This window comes from Anabrus simplex, chromosome 5, assembly GCF_040414725.1.
Source record: "Anabrus simplex isolate iqAnaSimp1 chromosome 5, ASM4041472v1, whole genome shotgun sequence".
Classification (NCBI taxonomy): Eukaryota; Metazoa; Arthropoda; class Insecta; order Orthoptera; family Tettigoniidae; genus Anabrus; species Anabrus simplex.
In genome coordinates this window covers 135,666,691-135,683,989 of record NC_090269.1, presented here as the reverse complement: position 1 = coordinate 135,683,989, position 17,299 = coordinate 135,666,691, and the positions used below count along the sequence as shown (strand labels likewise).

General features: G+C 39.2%; 1 protein-coding gene across 1 annotated transcript in view; it reads right to left on the bottom strand.

Annotated features, from left to right (window-relative positions):
- Sse (separase) overlaps positions 1-4,785 on the bottom strand; it is a 330,246-nt gene extending 325,461 nt beyond the window's left edge. The window contains exon 1 of the mRNA XM_067148330.2: positions 4,660-4,785. Coding sequence (XP_067004431.2) covers positions 4,660-4,746 — 87 coding nt within the window. The 5' untranslated portion in view covers positions 4,747-4,785. The remainder of the gene's footprint in view (positions 1-4,659) is intronic.
- Between the last annotated feature and the right edge of the window lie 12,514 nt (positions 4,786-17,299).

Below are 17,299 nucleotides of genomic sequence, written 5' to 3'. Positions count from 1 at the left end.
AATAAAGATCTTTCCTTATATTAACACCTAGGTACTTACGATTTTAATTAATTAATTAATTAAATGAATACACTTCTCTCCCAGTCACGGATGACCACCAACTGGGGAGAGCGTATTCGTTTATTGTAATCTAAATCATTACATGGAGTTAAATTTGAACGTGCTACAAGACAACAAACCAATAACCGAAAGCAAGATACATAAAAATTCAAAGATTTTAAAATTCGTTAACAGTTAGATAATGTTAGTATATACTGCAAACCACATACATATTATACATCCTTATAAAAAAACAGCGAATAGACTGCCTCCCCCACGAGTCAGGGACAACTGCCCACCGGGGAGGGGAAGAAGGTCCGCCCGCCGCGACCATTGCACACACATGCGACCAGGGTTATTAATTATAGTAAAACGAATATGTTTAACTCCAAACGACAGATTGGAAACAATGAACGGACATTCGCCCCCCCCCCCCCAGCCACGGATGGCCAACAAACCGGGGGAGAGACTACCCGACCATCGCATCCATCGCAATCACATGTCACTGGTTCTGTTCAATTTCGAAATGCGACTCACTTTTAACTGATACCACATTCAATTACAATTTACTACCACAGACATATTCTTTAATAGTTACTTACAATTATCTTTGAACGTATACAACCTTATCCTTATGAGGTATTTCCTGGATTTTAACTAAGTTGTACAGTCCAGGACACCTCTTCCTTAACTACATGTAACTATCTCTTCTTCACATTTTTTCCCAAATACCTCTAATAATATTAAATAAATTTGCTATTTTTCCCCGTTTCTTCCATTCCATTCTCTGTTTAATAGACTTGAAAGTGTGTACAGTTCATGTTCATTTAGAATTTTACCCAACTCTTTCCTTTCTATGTATTTCTCTCTCATGTGTCTTGTTTCTTTGCAATCCTTAATCAAATGTGCCACTTCCATATTCGAATATCATAAAATACATTTATTTTCGTCATGTTTTTTCTTAAAGCTTTATTTTTATACACTCCCATCAACCACCAGAACATTCCTCTCATTTACCTTTTTGTTAACATTTGTGTCCTTACAGTCATATTCTCCCTTAATATTTTACATAATTCCATTTGTGTTCTCTTGCTGTTGCATTCTGCCCTAATTGTTTATCTTTCTATATCTTTCACTCTTTGAACTACTTTCTTATGCAATCTCCTGTCATCCCTTGATACATTACTTACCCAGTATGATCCCAATCCTAAGTACTCTAGAAGCTTTTTCACGCCATCCACCCAGTAGCCTTCGTTTAGATGTTTCATTTGGTGCTGATAGGCTAAGCTTAATATTTCACCACCTCTCCCCGTCTTTAATCTCCACCAATACTTGACTATTTGTTTTCCAATATCAGCCCGTATACTCACCCCTTCACATATCATTCTTACTCCACTGTTTGCAGTACAGTTTGGTAGTCCCGTAATTATTTTGGCAAATTTGCTAACGATTACATCTAATGCTACAATTCCCTGATTTATTCCCCAAATTTATGATCCATACAATACCTTAGCTATTGTATTAAATATGTTTTCCTGAATTTTGTATTCTACGTTAGGCATACTTTTATCTAATATTTTGATACTACCCAAGGCACTTAATCCCCTCACTTTTGATCTTTTCATTGTTCAGACCAATTACCATTACTACTTATAATCGCCCCTAGGTATTCGATTTTTTGACCACTTCTAACTTTGTCTTACCCATCCACCACTGTTCACTCTTAGAAAGCTTTACACCCCTTTTACAAACCATTATTCTGGTTTTCTGTGGGTTAACCTTTAAATTCCACTCTTTACAGTAGTTCTCTACCTCATTAATACTATTTTGCATCTTGTTGCGTGTTAATGCGAGTAGAATGATATCATCCGCAAATATTAGGCCTGGAATATCTTGATACTCGAGACATGGATAAGCTCCTTTCTCAAATTCTTTCGAGTGGAAAATATCGTTAATAAACAATAAAAGTAATATGGGGGACAGTTTACACCCTTGTTTAAGACCCACTTTAGAAGTTATCTCTCCCAATACTAAACCAATTTTAACTTTTACAGTACATTTAAATTCAGAATATATATTAGCAATTAGGCCTGCTGCCATTTCTTGATGGATACAGTACTTTTGTGTACATCTCTTGGCACAGGCCAGAGTAAAGTGTAGCTTCCACCGAAGTCCCAGTCTCATCCATGGCTGTGACAATATGGAAGCTGCTGGGGTATGGGTGGTGCTGAGTAATGATATTCAGAGCACGACTAGTGCATGAGTGTTATGTAAGGTGTTGCTCATAGGGTCAGTCGTGCTGCAATAGCATTTTCTGACCGAGTGAGGAAAGCAATGGCAAACTACCTCACTCTTCGTCTTGCATAGTACGCCTCATTTTGGTGCTGCCATTGGTTTTTTCGGTTTCCTTATAACTGCATAACCTTTGGTGGTGCTATTTGAGGATCCAACCAGCCTCTGGGCTGATGACCTAACAGACACAGACGATATTAGCAATTGCTGTTATAATTTTAGCTGATACTCCGATCTGCCCCAACTTGTGGACGACGGCTTTTCTACTCTCCGAATCGAAAACTTTTTCTAAATCGATTACAGTAATGTACAACTTGCCTCTTTTCTTCTTAATATATTTATCTATTATTGTTTTCACTACCATTATATTGTCACTAGTCCTCATTCTCTTTCTGAATCCTGCTTGTAATCTCGACAGGATCGAGTACTCCTCCACCCAATTCATTAATATTTTTGCCAATGTCCTTGTGTATATCTTACTTAAAGAATCTAGCAACGTAATCCCTCTACAATTACTTGGGTTAGATCTCTCTCCACGTTTCTTGTATACAGGACAGATGATACCTTCTTGCCATGATTTAGGGAATCTTGCTCCCTCGAAGACCTTGTTAAATATTTTGACTATACTTCCTAGGATACAGCTATTTTTGCTTGCTCCCTTCCAGAATTAATTGTTTATACCTAAAATTGGTCCTGATTTCCCTTTCCTCCCTTTCTCTAATATTTCCTTTACTTCATCGGCTGAAATTTCCTTATCTAAATCGGGCAGGGTGCACTCCAATCCTCTCGAGATTCCCATCTTCTGTACATCCTGTTTCCAACTATGATCACCACTTAATAGTTTACTAAAGTATTCTATCCATTCTCTATGGCTTATATTTACCTGAGTTATATTTTTCTATCTTTACAAATTTGATTTATTCTATGCCATACTTTCTTAGTATTATTATTCAGAGCATCTCTGTTTAAGTTGTAAGTCTGTTTCTTCTGCCACAGATCTTTAGGTCTTACAAATAATTCTTTATACTCTTTTCTTTTGCTACAGAATGCAGTTCTTGGTTCATGCCCGCCTATTTTTCTGTATGTGTCTAGTGCTTTCATTACTTCTGATTTTTTTGTCTGCATTCTTCATAGTACCACCCACTATTTCTTTGTATTCTTACCTCTCGAGCCTGCATTTTATGTCCTACCATCAGTATTGAGTTTTCTATTAGCTTTATCGCCTCGTCTATTTTATTATCTTCCATCGCGGACTTTATTCCTGTCTTAATAATTTCAAAGGACCTACCTTCGAAATATTCCTTGAATTCTGTGCTAAGGTCTTCTCTCCATATATGTTTTGTCACTGACCTCCCTTTAATATTACTTATATAATTCCCCCACTATTTTCCTCCGTGCTTACCATATTTATAATTATGGGTAAGTGATGCGATTCCCCCAACCTTTAACATTTATCCTCTTATTGAGTGGTAATGCCTCCTTAGAACATAATACTAGATCAATTGCACTACCACCCATTTCTGTTATTAACGTTAAATTACCCCTTTCATCTCCTGGCCACCACCCATTTAAAATATAGAGTTCTTCTGTTCCACATAATTCTAATAGTTTTTCGCCAAAGTTATTGTAAACTTTATCTTGACTAATTCTTTTTCCAATTATTATTTCCTCAGCCTCTTTACAATAAACTGGATTTAAGTCTGCGATCATCGCATTATTACAATACCTATGTCGTCATGTATATTCCTTAATCTGTTTACTTCTAGTGCTAACTCTGTGAAGAATTCCTTGTTTGCCAATGTCGAGCCCCCGAGAGGATTGTATACAAAACCGAAATATAGATTAACACCCCTCTTCTGTTTTACCCTTGTTTTCACCTAAAGTATTTCTTCAATATCTGTTTCTATTATTTCAATTTTCTCCTTTACTCCTTCCCTTATCAAGGTTAGTATACCACCGGGATATCTACCTTTACGAGCATTCCTGCCCCTTGCCTTGCTATACGTTTTAAAACCTTCAATATGTACTTCTTTCCCTGTGCTATCCAGCTCTCAACAAAGGTAATGATATGCATTTCTGCCATTAACAATTTCACCTGTTCATTTCCTACCTTGTTCAAAAAACCTTCAATGTTGACCATACCAATATTCCATTCTAGCTATTTCTTACTTTTACCCTCAGACGAGTTGCGTGTCTTACTTCTAGTTATTCTCTTTTTCTCCAGTTCTAGAATACTACCCTCTGGTGAAGTAAATATTTCTTTGTCTAAATTGTCTTTCTGTCCTATGCCCTTTTTAACCCAGAAGTCTATTACACTCAAGGATTTACCTTTCCCGGCCAAAGTCTTGGTTCTGTCATCAGATGGGCCGCTGCTTCCTGGATTCGTGTCGACTCGACAGTCAGCTGGTTGTCCATCCTCCTCTACTATGTGTTCGTCACTCTGCAGCCTTCTGTTCTTCTGTAGAGTATGATGGTCGCTGTTGTCATCAGATTGTACGTTACCAGCCACGGCAAACTCAGAATCGAAGAAGAAGCCTGTGATAGGTTGAAAATTAATTACAGACATTATTGATTGGCTAGATTCAAAACTGGCGGAAAGAAAATGGAAATATTGCCAACCCACAAATAAATGAACATCAATCAGTTACAGAAACCTAGAAATACAAAACTTCTTTAAATTATAAATTATAACTTCTTACACCTTGCCTAGGGTGCATGATCATAGTTTCTTGGTAATGGTAATGTCATCTGTGGAGAAATGTCCAAACTTCTTGATGCATAGCTAACAAAACTAGGAGAAATTCAGTCAGTTTAGGAAACTTCACAATAACAAAATTACACAATATGTTAGTAGTGACAACTTTTGTTTAAATATCCAAGTTGGAGTAGTTTCAGTTTCACTGTTTTACAATAGAGGAGTTCATTTAGGCGCTAGTTTTGAATGCGCGGCGCTGAAGTGTACCTCTCGGTACAGACCTGCCCCAAAATGTCCTTCCTTGGGGTGATGCAGAAGAATTTTGAGAAAACATTTTCAGTTGAAGAGAAACAAACAATTTTCTATGCTTTTTTAAAGTGGATAGGTAGAAACTAGTTTAACTCCAGCTTTAGAGTGTCCTTGTTGTTGTAGAATATTAAATACGTATTGATAGATTTGACGGCAAGACCTGCCGCCGCTTGCCGATACCCAGGTGAAGATCGCCCGGACCCCCCGAGAACTCTGAGATACACCTCTACCGGTACTATGAGAGGGGTAGTCGTGGTGAAGGTCGCCGCAAATTAGAAGTATATGTACAGCCCCCGATGAGTTGGCGGTAGGGACACCGCACCCCAGCCTTTGCCGGGAGAGGGACTCCGGCGCGTCGTTCACAGGGAGTCTTCACGGGAGTGGAGTGGGCCCTTACCCCAATTCGGTTGCAGGACGGCGGCGAACGGCTGAGGGGGCACTGACACAGTAAGAACTCGGCGGCAGAAAAGTGTTGTTGGAGACTAGAGAGTACGATCTTTATTGGTAATGCAGAGGGTCGCGTGGCGTGGAAGGCTTTTGTATGCCAATAGTGCGGAGATGCAGGAGACGGGGGCTGGGTAATGGCCACTAAGGAATAGACAGCCGGAAAACCAGAGGGGAAAATGGTACATACAGATCATATATATGACTAAATAAAATTAATTTGGGGCAGAAGGCCTCCAGAAAAATATAACCTTCAACCTCCTGCTAAAATTTTAATGGCAAAAACATACGTAAATCATACAGGTTTCACCTGGGAGACGTGCAATCTAAAGATCCTCTCCGTGGCTGGATTGCTCACTAATAATATAACGGGAGTCAGGAAATCTAATATAATGCACGGCCCATGAAATCTGGGGGCAAGCTTGCCCGCGGTAACACAATTTCTAACCATGACTTGATATCCGACTTTTAAATTGGTGGGCCTCCGTCCACGATCATATCTTTCCCCAACCTTTTCATGAGAAACCTTCAGGTTGTGCTTAGCTTTCTTCCATATATCCCTAATATTATCGGGATTTATTTTCTCTGGCAATATCTCATTAAGAGACAAAAGATTAGAGAGCGGCATGTTTGGAACAAATTTGAACATCAGAGAAGCTGGAGTGAACTTGTGAGACTCATGAACCGCCGAATTTAAACTAAAGGCTAACCAATGCAGGGACGTATCCCACCTGGAATGATCTTCATGATGAAATGCAATTAGCGCAGATCTAAGATTACGATTGACCCGCTCAGTCAGAGATGTTTGAGGATAATACGCCGATGTAATACAAGTGATATAGACAGATCAAAACAGAATTTACGAAAGAGGTTGGATGTAAATGCTTTAGCATTATGTTACGGGCTCGCAAAATTACGCTATTATGTTCATCCGTCGTCTTACCTTTTTGCCTACTTCATCGCCTTGTGGCTATCTACATTCATACTGGCATCGCTGCACTCCGTCTCCTCATCCGCCTAGTCTGCGACTGCCTGCTCGTCCTGCTGCCTGTTCTGCACTTGATTTCGTCACCCATTACAGTATGTTCTGGGCCTCGCTTCGCTACGGTATATAAATTCGCCGTATCCATCGAATAGCCGTTCAGGCATATTCTGTCAATATAAGCGGCGGGAGCAGGCACCTTTACGCACGGCTGGCCCATGGCGATTTTTAAATTATTACAGTATTTAATTCTACGAGACTTCTCTTCTTCACGGTGCAGGGTGAGCAGACTTACAATCATGTTATTTTGACTTAAAAACTTCGGCTTCTTACGCCCTAACTTATTTTCTCTTTTCGAACTCTAGCCCATGCTAGGTACTTCAAGCAGTTTAGGATGGACTATTTCTGCCCTACAGTGTTTGTGATATTTCTGCAAGGACTTTGTGCTTGGGCGAATATCTTTCTCTGTTACTAACTTTCTGTACTTCCTGTGTGCGTGTGATTTCAACGAAAACAGAGACAGCAGCCTGTTTTTTCCCTCCTTCCATCCTTGCCATTCACGTCACTTCTTTTCCTATTCCCAGTCCTTTTTCTTCCCTTTATTTCTTTTATGCTTCGATTTGTAAAATCGGCCTATACTTATTTCAAACCAATTGGTATTAGGTGTGTGATTTGTCGTGCCTTTTCTTTCTTTAAATATTCAGGATTATTGTTAGTCTCCTTCTTTAACTGCGATAGTATTACTCTGTTCTGAGCCGAAACTGCTTATTATTCCTGCAGTGTGTTCCTCAAGTGTAAAAATATGTTGTTTTTCCAGTCATCGGGTTATTACCCAGGTCTGGTCTCGGTCTAAAAGATCGCCCTTTGTAAATTCTTTGTGTAACTATCACCCTTTGAAAATTCTAGTCAAACGAAACTATTTTTGTAACTTGATTTTTACAATAGTGTGAATTTCTTGGTTGTATAACGTTTTCCCCTTTGGTCATGTTATTAATACATCTTGTGGTTTGAACCTTGTGGTTTAGAGGTGTACTTTACTTCCCCACTTTCCCTATTCTCAGGTACCTACCACGATATGCCTCCTGGGCACAGGTCCAGACAATCACTGCGCGAACTCGGCTGGAATCTTGTTTATTTTGATTTTTAACGCTTCGAACTATTTTTTTCGTCGCTTGGTGCTCGAACTCCCGTTCTTTATGCATGTTACATGGCCGGTGTTCCCTATAAGGCGTGACCTTGACCTCAGCGCTTCTGGTATCTGAGCACATACTGATTTATGAGTGGACCTTTTCATTATCTATGCATTCACATATGTTATTTTTAAGACTACATTATCTGAAAAAATGACTCGCAACTACTGAATCATAACAAATGGTAGCAGAATATTTTTCATTTTGACTCGTTTTTTAGTAACTCAATCTGTACTTCTCTTTACTTATTCATTTCTTTCCTATTTTTCATTATCCTCAAAGATGGCATGCTTTTCTGATAATTTTCCGTTGGGGAAAGGTTCTACTTCATTACCTTCCCCATTATCTCATAATTTGTCTTTGCCTAACCATCCTGTTTGTGACTTAATTTCCTTTTCTAGTTCTACTTCTCCTTCCATTTACCCATCATCTACCAGTAATACACCTGACCTATTAACCGAAGACATAAAACCTTCTTTTCAACAGTATTCTATGGCTCCGTCCCCACCTGGTTATTCTGCTCCTCTCGTACCTCAACTTGCTTCAGTTGACAGTTCACTCAGTATACAGATTATCAAGCAATCATTACTTCAAGTTCCTCAATTACAGGAAACTGACCCTCGTACCCTAACCATATGGCTTTTCTCGTTTCGAGAATTTTTAAATATTAAGGTCGCTTCCTTTCCGCAGTTAATTGGCCTCTTATCCGCTAAGACTACGGGTTTTTTCGACTTTTTGGTTAGATAATATGTTCAATTTTTCTAATTGGTATGAATTAAGGCATGCCGTACATAATTAATTTTTACCCCTTGAAATCCGATAATATAAACTGAGTACCGAATTCATTCGACGTCATCAATTGCCCACTGAGCCAGCACATGATTACCTAGATTCAATCATCACCTATAGTAATGTTCTCAATATTGCTTATAATACTTCGGAATTAATTTCCATTGTACAATTCTATGCAGCTCCTTCATTCCGTCAGCTATTTACTGTACTTAATCCTCCCGTTTCCCTTTTCCAGGTATATAATTTAGCTCACCAACATGCCATTAATTCTTTAGGTGATCATTCTTATTATGCTTCTATTCCACCACCAGTAATTCATTCTACTTCGTCACCTCAATCATTGTGTCCCTCTTCCCTCCCTACAGTTCGTGCCGTTGTAGTTTGTTTTAGTTGCAAAGAACCTGGCCACAGTCCAACATATTGTACCACTCAGACTTCGGGAAACGTCTTTCACCCACGTCGTTAGGCAGTAGACGTTTACTGGGGGAAAACCTGCCTTCTGCTTCTCAGGTATCTCAACCTTACTCTTCAATATACATTTTCGAATTTTCCACTGATTGTGCCACATTTTTACCTCGTACCTTCCACGTTCTTGTAACTGTAAGCAGTTTACCCTCTGTTGCTCTCCTTGATTCGGGAGCTGCAGTTTCTCTTATTAGTTTCCAGTTTTTTGAATCTTTAAAGTTAATTTGTCCCTAACTACATTATCTTCCATCGTCTACTCAATGTCATTCTGCTTCGAATCAACCCTTGCATGTTCTTGGTACGATCTCTTTGAATATCAAAATGCAATATTTCTCTTGGCCTTTCACTTTTCTTGTTGTAGAAGATTTATCATCTCCTATTATTTTAGGTTATGATTTTTTCTCATACCGGTCTTGTTCTTGATTCCGCGCATTCCAAGGTTTTTTTCATTTTTCTTCCAAGTCAGTTCCTTTGGTGGATACTTTCGATTACCCCCATTCTTTACATTCTACTTCTTCTAATATCACTTCTCTTCATTCCGATCACATCCAAGCTTTGCTTACTGAATTCTCTGACGTCATCACCCCAACTTTGGGTACCGTCAAAAATTTCTCTGCACATATTGATCTTACTGATACTACTCCAGTTCGTTCCTCCCCTTATTTTCTTAGCCCTCCTAGGACGAAGGCTTTGAAACAATTAATTGACAAAATGCCTAAAGATAATACTATCATTCCTTTGTCTTCTAATTACGCCTCACCTGCATTTGTCGTTGACAAGCCCGATGGATCCACTAGATTCATCGTAGATTACAGAAAGTTGAATGATAGCATATTATATGACGCCTACTCCATGCCTAAATTACAATCTGCTTTCCAACATTTTTCCGGTTCAAAACATTTTACCATTTTCGATCTCGATTCTGCTTACAATCAAATACCTTTGGACGAAATCAGTTCTCGTTACACTGCTTTCATTGTTCCCAGTGGCTTATACCAGTTCAAAAAAGTTCCTTTTCGTTTAAATCTTGGTTCCCAGATAATGAAACGTTTTGTTGATTCTTTGTTTTCTGACATTAAGTATAAGTATTTGTTTCCCTTTATTGATGACATTTTGATTTATTCTCCCGATCTTCAGTCTCATTTGTTCCACGTTCGTGAAGTCCTTACTCGTCCTCGCACTATTGATATAACCGTTAACCCTTCGAAGGTTATGATTGCACAAACTTCCATTAAATTTCTTGGACATATTTTGAGTTCCCAAGGTATCGCGGTTGATTCCGATAGAGTCTCCGCTATTCACAAAGTACCTCCTCCAAAGAACCTAAAACAATTACGTTCTTTTCTTGGAATGGTTGGTTTCTATGCCAAGTACATCCCAAATTTTTCATTAATTCTGAACCTTTAAATCTTCTTAAAAGGAAAGGCATCAAATTTCATTGGTCCTCCCCTCAACAAACTGCATTTGATATGTTGAAATCTAAATTATCTCACGCTCCCCTTTTACTGATTCGTGATTTTAATGTAACATTTGGACTTTTCACTGACGCCTCTGATGTAGCTATCGGTGCCGTTTTGCAACAAGCCTTTGATGACCACACTCTCCTCGTTGCGTATTTCAGCCGCATCTTATCATCTATTGAACGCAAATATTCCGCCTATGAAAGAGAAGTCCTTGCCCTCATTCTTTCCATTGAGCACTTTGCCGATTATCCTGATCACCGCGAATTCATTGTCAGTACTGATAATCAAGCTCTTCATTCATTCATTCATTCATTCATTAATTCATTCATTCATTCATTCATTTCAATTAATTCCAACGAGCCTGCAGGCTCATACATGGGAATTGTGCAAGACATTACATACTGGCGGGCACTTACACATCAAAATATAGTTTGTGTATATAAGATTATTAGTAAATGGTTGAGCATATAAGCACATACAATATATAAATTATGTACATCATCAATATGAGGATTGCATGGCTCCTTCATAATGCACTTAAAATAGGTCGCACCGGTAGTTGGTTGCTCCGTTTATCCCGATGCAAGTTTACTCGTAAGTTTATTTCTGGTTGTAACAATTCCCTTGCTAACGCCCTATTCCGTCTTTTTGAAGATCATCAGTCTCGTGATTCTGAAATAGCTTCTCTTCCGATAAATTCCATTACCTCTATTTCTTCTCTTACGAATTTTCCTCTTTCTTTTCAGTCTTGCTTAAAATATCAAAAACTTGACCCATACTGCCATGCTTGCTCGAGATCTTTCCTCCCCTGATTATTCTGGTCCCTTCTATTTACAGAATCGGTTAATTCTTTTCAAACCTACTCCTTAGGCTACCCCTCATCTTGTTCTTCCTTCTGCCTTACACTCAATGATTTTTCAATATTTTCATGGTACCCCTTTGGAGGGCACTTTGGTAGGGCTAAGAGCTACGCCCACATTGCTCCTCAACGTTTCTGGCCTCAAAGGCGTAAAGATGTTTATTCTTGGGTTCGCTCATGTGACGTATGTCAGAAACATAAGCCCCTAAATCATCTCCCATATGGTACTTAGCCACAAACAATTTTATTTTACAAGTAAATTTAGAAATACGAATTTTGGCAAGAATGAAACCTAAAATTTTTAAGGGAGACGAGTTAGCCGAAACGCATTGGACAGAAGACGAACAATAATCAGATAATTTACAAACAGACTTTAATTTGGAATACCAATCAGCCGAAATTAGGGAACAAAAACTGCCAGATTCTAATAGAGCCGTGACCGGTTCATAATTGAACTCAATTTTAAGAAATGGTACAGGTGTGGGGGTCTCCACCACAATCCTGAGACATTCTTTAGGGCTTTCAAATGATGGATTAGAAGACCCTTTATTCTTACCAGAGCTTTCGCTGGGTTTACCAGGGGCTGAACCATGGGAAGATGGTCGTGCCGACACAGCCGTTGGTACTAGTCACTTACGATTATTAGAGTTCGTGGAAGTTGCACCAGAAGTTGAGCAGGAGGGTGTGCTATTGGCATTAGAGCAATTTTTGGCGAGGTGAGTAAACGAGCCACATTTGAAACATCCATGCGATGACCCTGCCCCATTCTTTGTCCCACTGGATTTGATCATAGGGCACTTGTTACGGAGATGTTCCGTAGACCCACAAGCGTAGCATTTACGGGCGTTAAACGTTCGTCCAGGTGAAGGCCTGAAATTACTAGAAGACGGAGAGGACACCTACGGAGTAATGATAAATAATTTGAAGAATTTGGGAATGGGGGAGAGAAAACACAAGAGCGTGTTCTTGGAATTCAGCTAAAAACCTTAGAAAGGAAATTACATCGTTAGAAAAATTGACCTAAATCTTTGAAATCCCCCTAAGCAACATAGTCAAAGGATGAGGCAAACTACTGAACCCAGGTGACATAATAGGTAATGGCCTAGAAGGTTGAGAAGTCTGAGACACAGCATTATTTAAAAGAAAAGTGGAATGGATGTACGACGATCAGGCTCATTTTCTACTGTGGCTGATATTTGTTGCGTTGCCACAGATTTTCTACCGTCTACACCTTTGGAAGAACCTTCCTCAGCAGGCAAGTTGATTGAAGTAGCTTGATCGGATTTGGGAGTAGCTGTCCCAGACAACAATTGGTTAACTCTATTTAACATTCCAGATAGATGGTCAATTAAATTACTAGCCTCCATAGCCTGGTCTCCTTTTAACTTGAGAGACAATAGGTCCCTAACCCTATTATAAAAAATGGAACAATCTAGCTTGAACTCTCTTAAGCTGATTAGGAGATGGATCACTCACTTCAAAAAACTAACTACAGATGCTAGCTCGGTGGTGGTGTCGGTGATAGTGGAGTGAGCCTCATCAATTTCTTTCTCTCCCAAGGTTGGGATGCTATTAGGTAATTCTAATGACTCTTTGAGCTTGGTGGTATCTGCCGCATCTGTGCTTCCAGATTGAACACTCCTAATAAGTAATTCATAAATGAATTCCTCCTTCGCAAGTAGACGGGATGGAGGACTTTGCGAGGGCCAGACATGATGAAAGAAAATTTACAAATTTAGAAGAAAAAAATTCCAGCGACTGAGAAAATACTTAGAGTTCGAAACGGATACCATGCTTAGCCGTCAAAAAGGGCTTAATTGGGATACATTCAACCACGCTCTGTCACCAATGGTTTAGGGGATACCCGTGGCGCAGAAAGAGGTGAAAGAAGGTGCCGGGGTGAATGGGTCTATCTACAATGTCAAAATTAATTAAAAACTTTATCAAGGGTTATATTTCTTTAGAATTTCAAAAATCAACAAATAACAACGTAACAGGTACAATTAGCAATTTAGAAACAAGTCAAGGAAAACACAATATTAGTGAATTCTACAGGTCCTGGGCTTCAAGCCTCTCGTTTTTCCTTTCCTGAGCTCCTAGCTCAAATTTACAAAAGAGCACAAATTATTCAAGGGTAGAAATCCCCTCATTCAAGAACACATGCTCTCCAAAATACAAAAATATAGCCTCCCAGAAGCCCTCTTTACAATATACAAAACTTGAAAAAGAGCTAACAGGCTCTCAGTTTCTTACTGCCTACTCAAGGCAACGTTACCTCAATCTCTGGTCTCTCAAACTACTATTTACAAATTGAACTTACTTTCACAGGGGTATTTAATACCCAAACTAAAGGGCCTGCATGGAAAAAGATTATGTAGGTAACTGGCCCAAACACAAACTGAGTAGAGGCGTATACTTGTACTCCTAGATATGAACACAAAAACCTAAATGGCTCGAGGCCGATTAAACAGGGGCTATTCCAGCCTACTGAGGTGACACGTATAGAAATTACTTTAACACATTACAGGCAGATATCTGTCACAAAACGAAGTCACCTCAAATCAAGATGAAGGGGAGCTCGAGAGGGTACATCACTCTCTATCCCCGGTTTACACTTAAAGATTTTATGAAGTTCTTACATTAGCGGGAAGAAAGTTACGTTTTAGAAAAGTTGTTACATACTAAAGAATCGGACCTTACCATCGGGTTAAATTGATATGTGGCCATTACCTTGTAGATGTTCTAGCTGCCGACGAAAGAGGCGGCCCGCCTCCTGCTTAACACACACACACTCAGATGGACGTCGATCAATTGGCCAAGAAAGTTGAAAAGCCGCAGTTTATAAACTCTCAGGGAAGGTTCGAGATCATTCAAGACTAAACAAGCCATACTCTCTCAATTTAATTGGTCAATTTCAAAGTTACACTCAGAATCGAAGAAGAAGCCTGTGATAGGTTGAAAATTAATTACAGAAATTATTGATTGGCTAGATTCAAAACTGGCGGAAAGAAAATGGAAATATTGCCAACCCACAAATAAATGAACATCAATCAGTTACAGAAACCTAGAAATACAAAACTTCTCTAAATTATAAATTATAACTTCTTACACCTTGCCCAGGGTGCATGATCATAGTTTTTTGGTAATGGTAATGGTAATGTCATCTGTGGAGAAATGTCCAAACTTCTTGATGCATAGCTAACAAAACTAGGAGAAATTCAGTCAGTATAGGAAACTTCACAATAACAAAATTACACAATATTCTAGTGGTGACATCTTCTGATTAAAGTTCCAAGTTGGTGTAGTTTCAGTTTCACTGTTTTACCAATAGAGGAGTTCATTTAGGCCCTAGTTTTGAATGAGGTGTACCTAGCGGTACAATTCCCATGAGGAACTTCCACCCCATCAACGCAGTAATTAGAACTGAGAGAATTTTCGTAACTGTGAAACTCACAACCTGACTTTAACTCCGTTTATAATCATACCAATGCCTGCTGTCCATCTCAGAACATCATCGCAGTCATTTTGCAGTTGCTCACAACCTTGTGACTTACTTATTTCTCTGTACAGAATAACATCAGCCGTAAGAAGCCTTATATCTGATTCACCTTCTTTTCTCATATCATTTACATACGTAAAATCGGGCGAGTTGGCCGTACGGTTATGTCACGCAACTGTGAACTTGCGTCCGGGAGATAGTACGTTCGAACCCTACTGTCGGCAGCCCTGATGATGGTTTTCCGTGGTTTCCCATTTTCACACCAGGCAAATGCTGTGGCTCTACCTTAATTAAGGCCACGGCTGCTTCCTTCCCACTCCTAGGCCATTCCTACCCCATCATCGCCATAAGACCTATCTGTGTCAGTACGACGTAAAGCAAATGTAAGAAAATATAAAAGTCCAATAATACTGCCTTGAAGAATTCTCCTCTTCATTGTTACAGGGTCAGATAAATCTTCGCTTGCTCTGATTCTCTGAGAGATCTATTTTCTAGAAATATACCAACCCATTCAGTCACTCTTTCGTCTAGTCCAATTGCACTCATTTTTTGCCAGTAGTCTCCCATTATCCTCCCTGTGAAATGCCTTATATTGTTAATCGCGATACATTCCATTGGCCTCCTGAATCCAATATATCTGCTATATCTTGCTGGAATCCTACAAGTTGAGCTTCAGTGGAATAACCTTCCCTAAACCCAAACTGCTTTCTATCGAACCAAGTATTAATTTCGCAAACATGTCTAATATAATCAGGAATATTGCTTTCCAAATGCTTACATGCAATGCATGTCAAACTGACTGGCCTGTAACATTCAGCTTTGTCTATCAATCTTTCCTTTATACACAGGGGCTACTATAGCAACTCTCCATTCATTTGGTATAGCTTCTTCATGCAAACAAAAATCAACTAAGTACTTCAGATATGGTACGATATTATATCCCAAAAAATTGTTTTAGTATATTCCCCGAAAAACTTATCAATTCCAGCTGCTTTTCTAGTTTTCAAATTTTGTATCTTGTTGTAAATGTCGTTGTTATCACCGGTGAATGTTAATACTTCTTTAGTATTATTCACCTCCACTATCTGGACATTATCCTTGTAACCAACAATAGTTTTTCTTAGCCACGAAAACAGTGAACACAACAGTTGAGTTAAACTCATCGGTATGAATGGTGTTTTATTTCATTTGCGTAAATAAGTACCAGTAACCGATTATCACATGGTGAAAGACTGATAAGTATTCCAAGAATAAAGATTGAACAAATTGGCAACAGAAAGCACAATGCCTAGTGGTATTCTTTTAACTATAAGTAACAAGTGGAACCCCAATATAACAATGCGTGGCAAGTATCAAAGCGGCATTTAAGCCGTTCAGAGAAGAGCCTCTTAATGCACGTATTGTTGCCATTCCTTTCTGACGTAAGTTTCCGTTCCGAGTGTCGCTTCATCATGTTGTTCCTAGCATTCTTTCGTTGTGATGTAATTGGGTTTGCAGCTGATAAGACTGCAATTTATCCTTAAAACATTTCATGGTTAATCAAAAGCATGATGACAGATATCCTAGACAGTATAACTTAGTGTGGCATGCAAGAATTGAAGTACTTTGACTTTCAGACTAGCAAGGTAAGTTCTCTATAAGTAGACTCTGAGATCAGAAAAATAATAAAATGGCAGATATTGCTGGTGTAGTTAATTTTATAGACGAAATTGAAGAGATCCAGGAAATTATTCAGTACGTTGTGCCTAATCCTCGGCGTGTTATAAAGAGATGCACGGAACCCAGTTGAATTTAATACAGATAATGAGTTCAGAAAACGATATAGATTCGACAAACTTACAGTATTAGATGTACTAACCATGTTTGAAAACGAATTACAGAAATATAATAATCGAGGATCACCCACACCTCCAATAATACAGTTGCTAATTTCGTTAAGATTATTTTTTAACTTTACGTCACATCGACACAGATAGGTCTTATGGTGACGATGGGATAGGAAAGGCCAAGGAATGGGAAGAAAGCGGCCGCGGCCTTAATTAAGGTACAGCCCCCACCAGCATTTGCCTGGTGTGAAAATGGGAAACCACGGGAAACCATCTTCAGGGCTGCCGACAGTGGGGTTCGAACCCACTATCTCCCGGATGCAAGCTCACAGCCGCGCGTCCCTAACCACACTGACAAATCGCCCGGTCGTTAAGATATTATGCTACAGGTAAAATTACTGTTACTACAGCGCAACGTTTTTGCACTTTCTACTCATAGTGTTA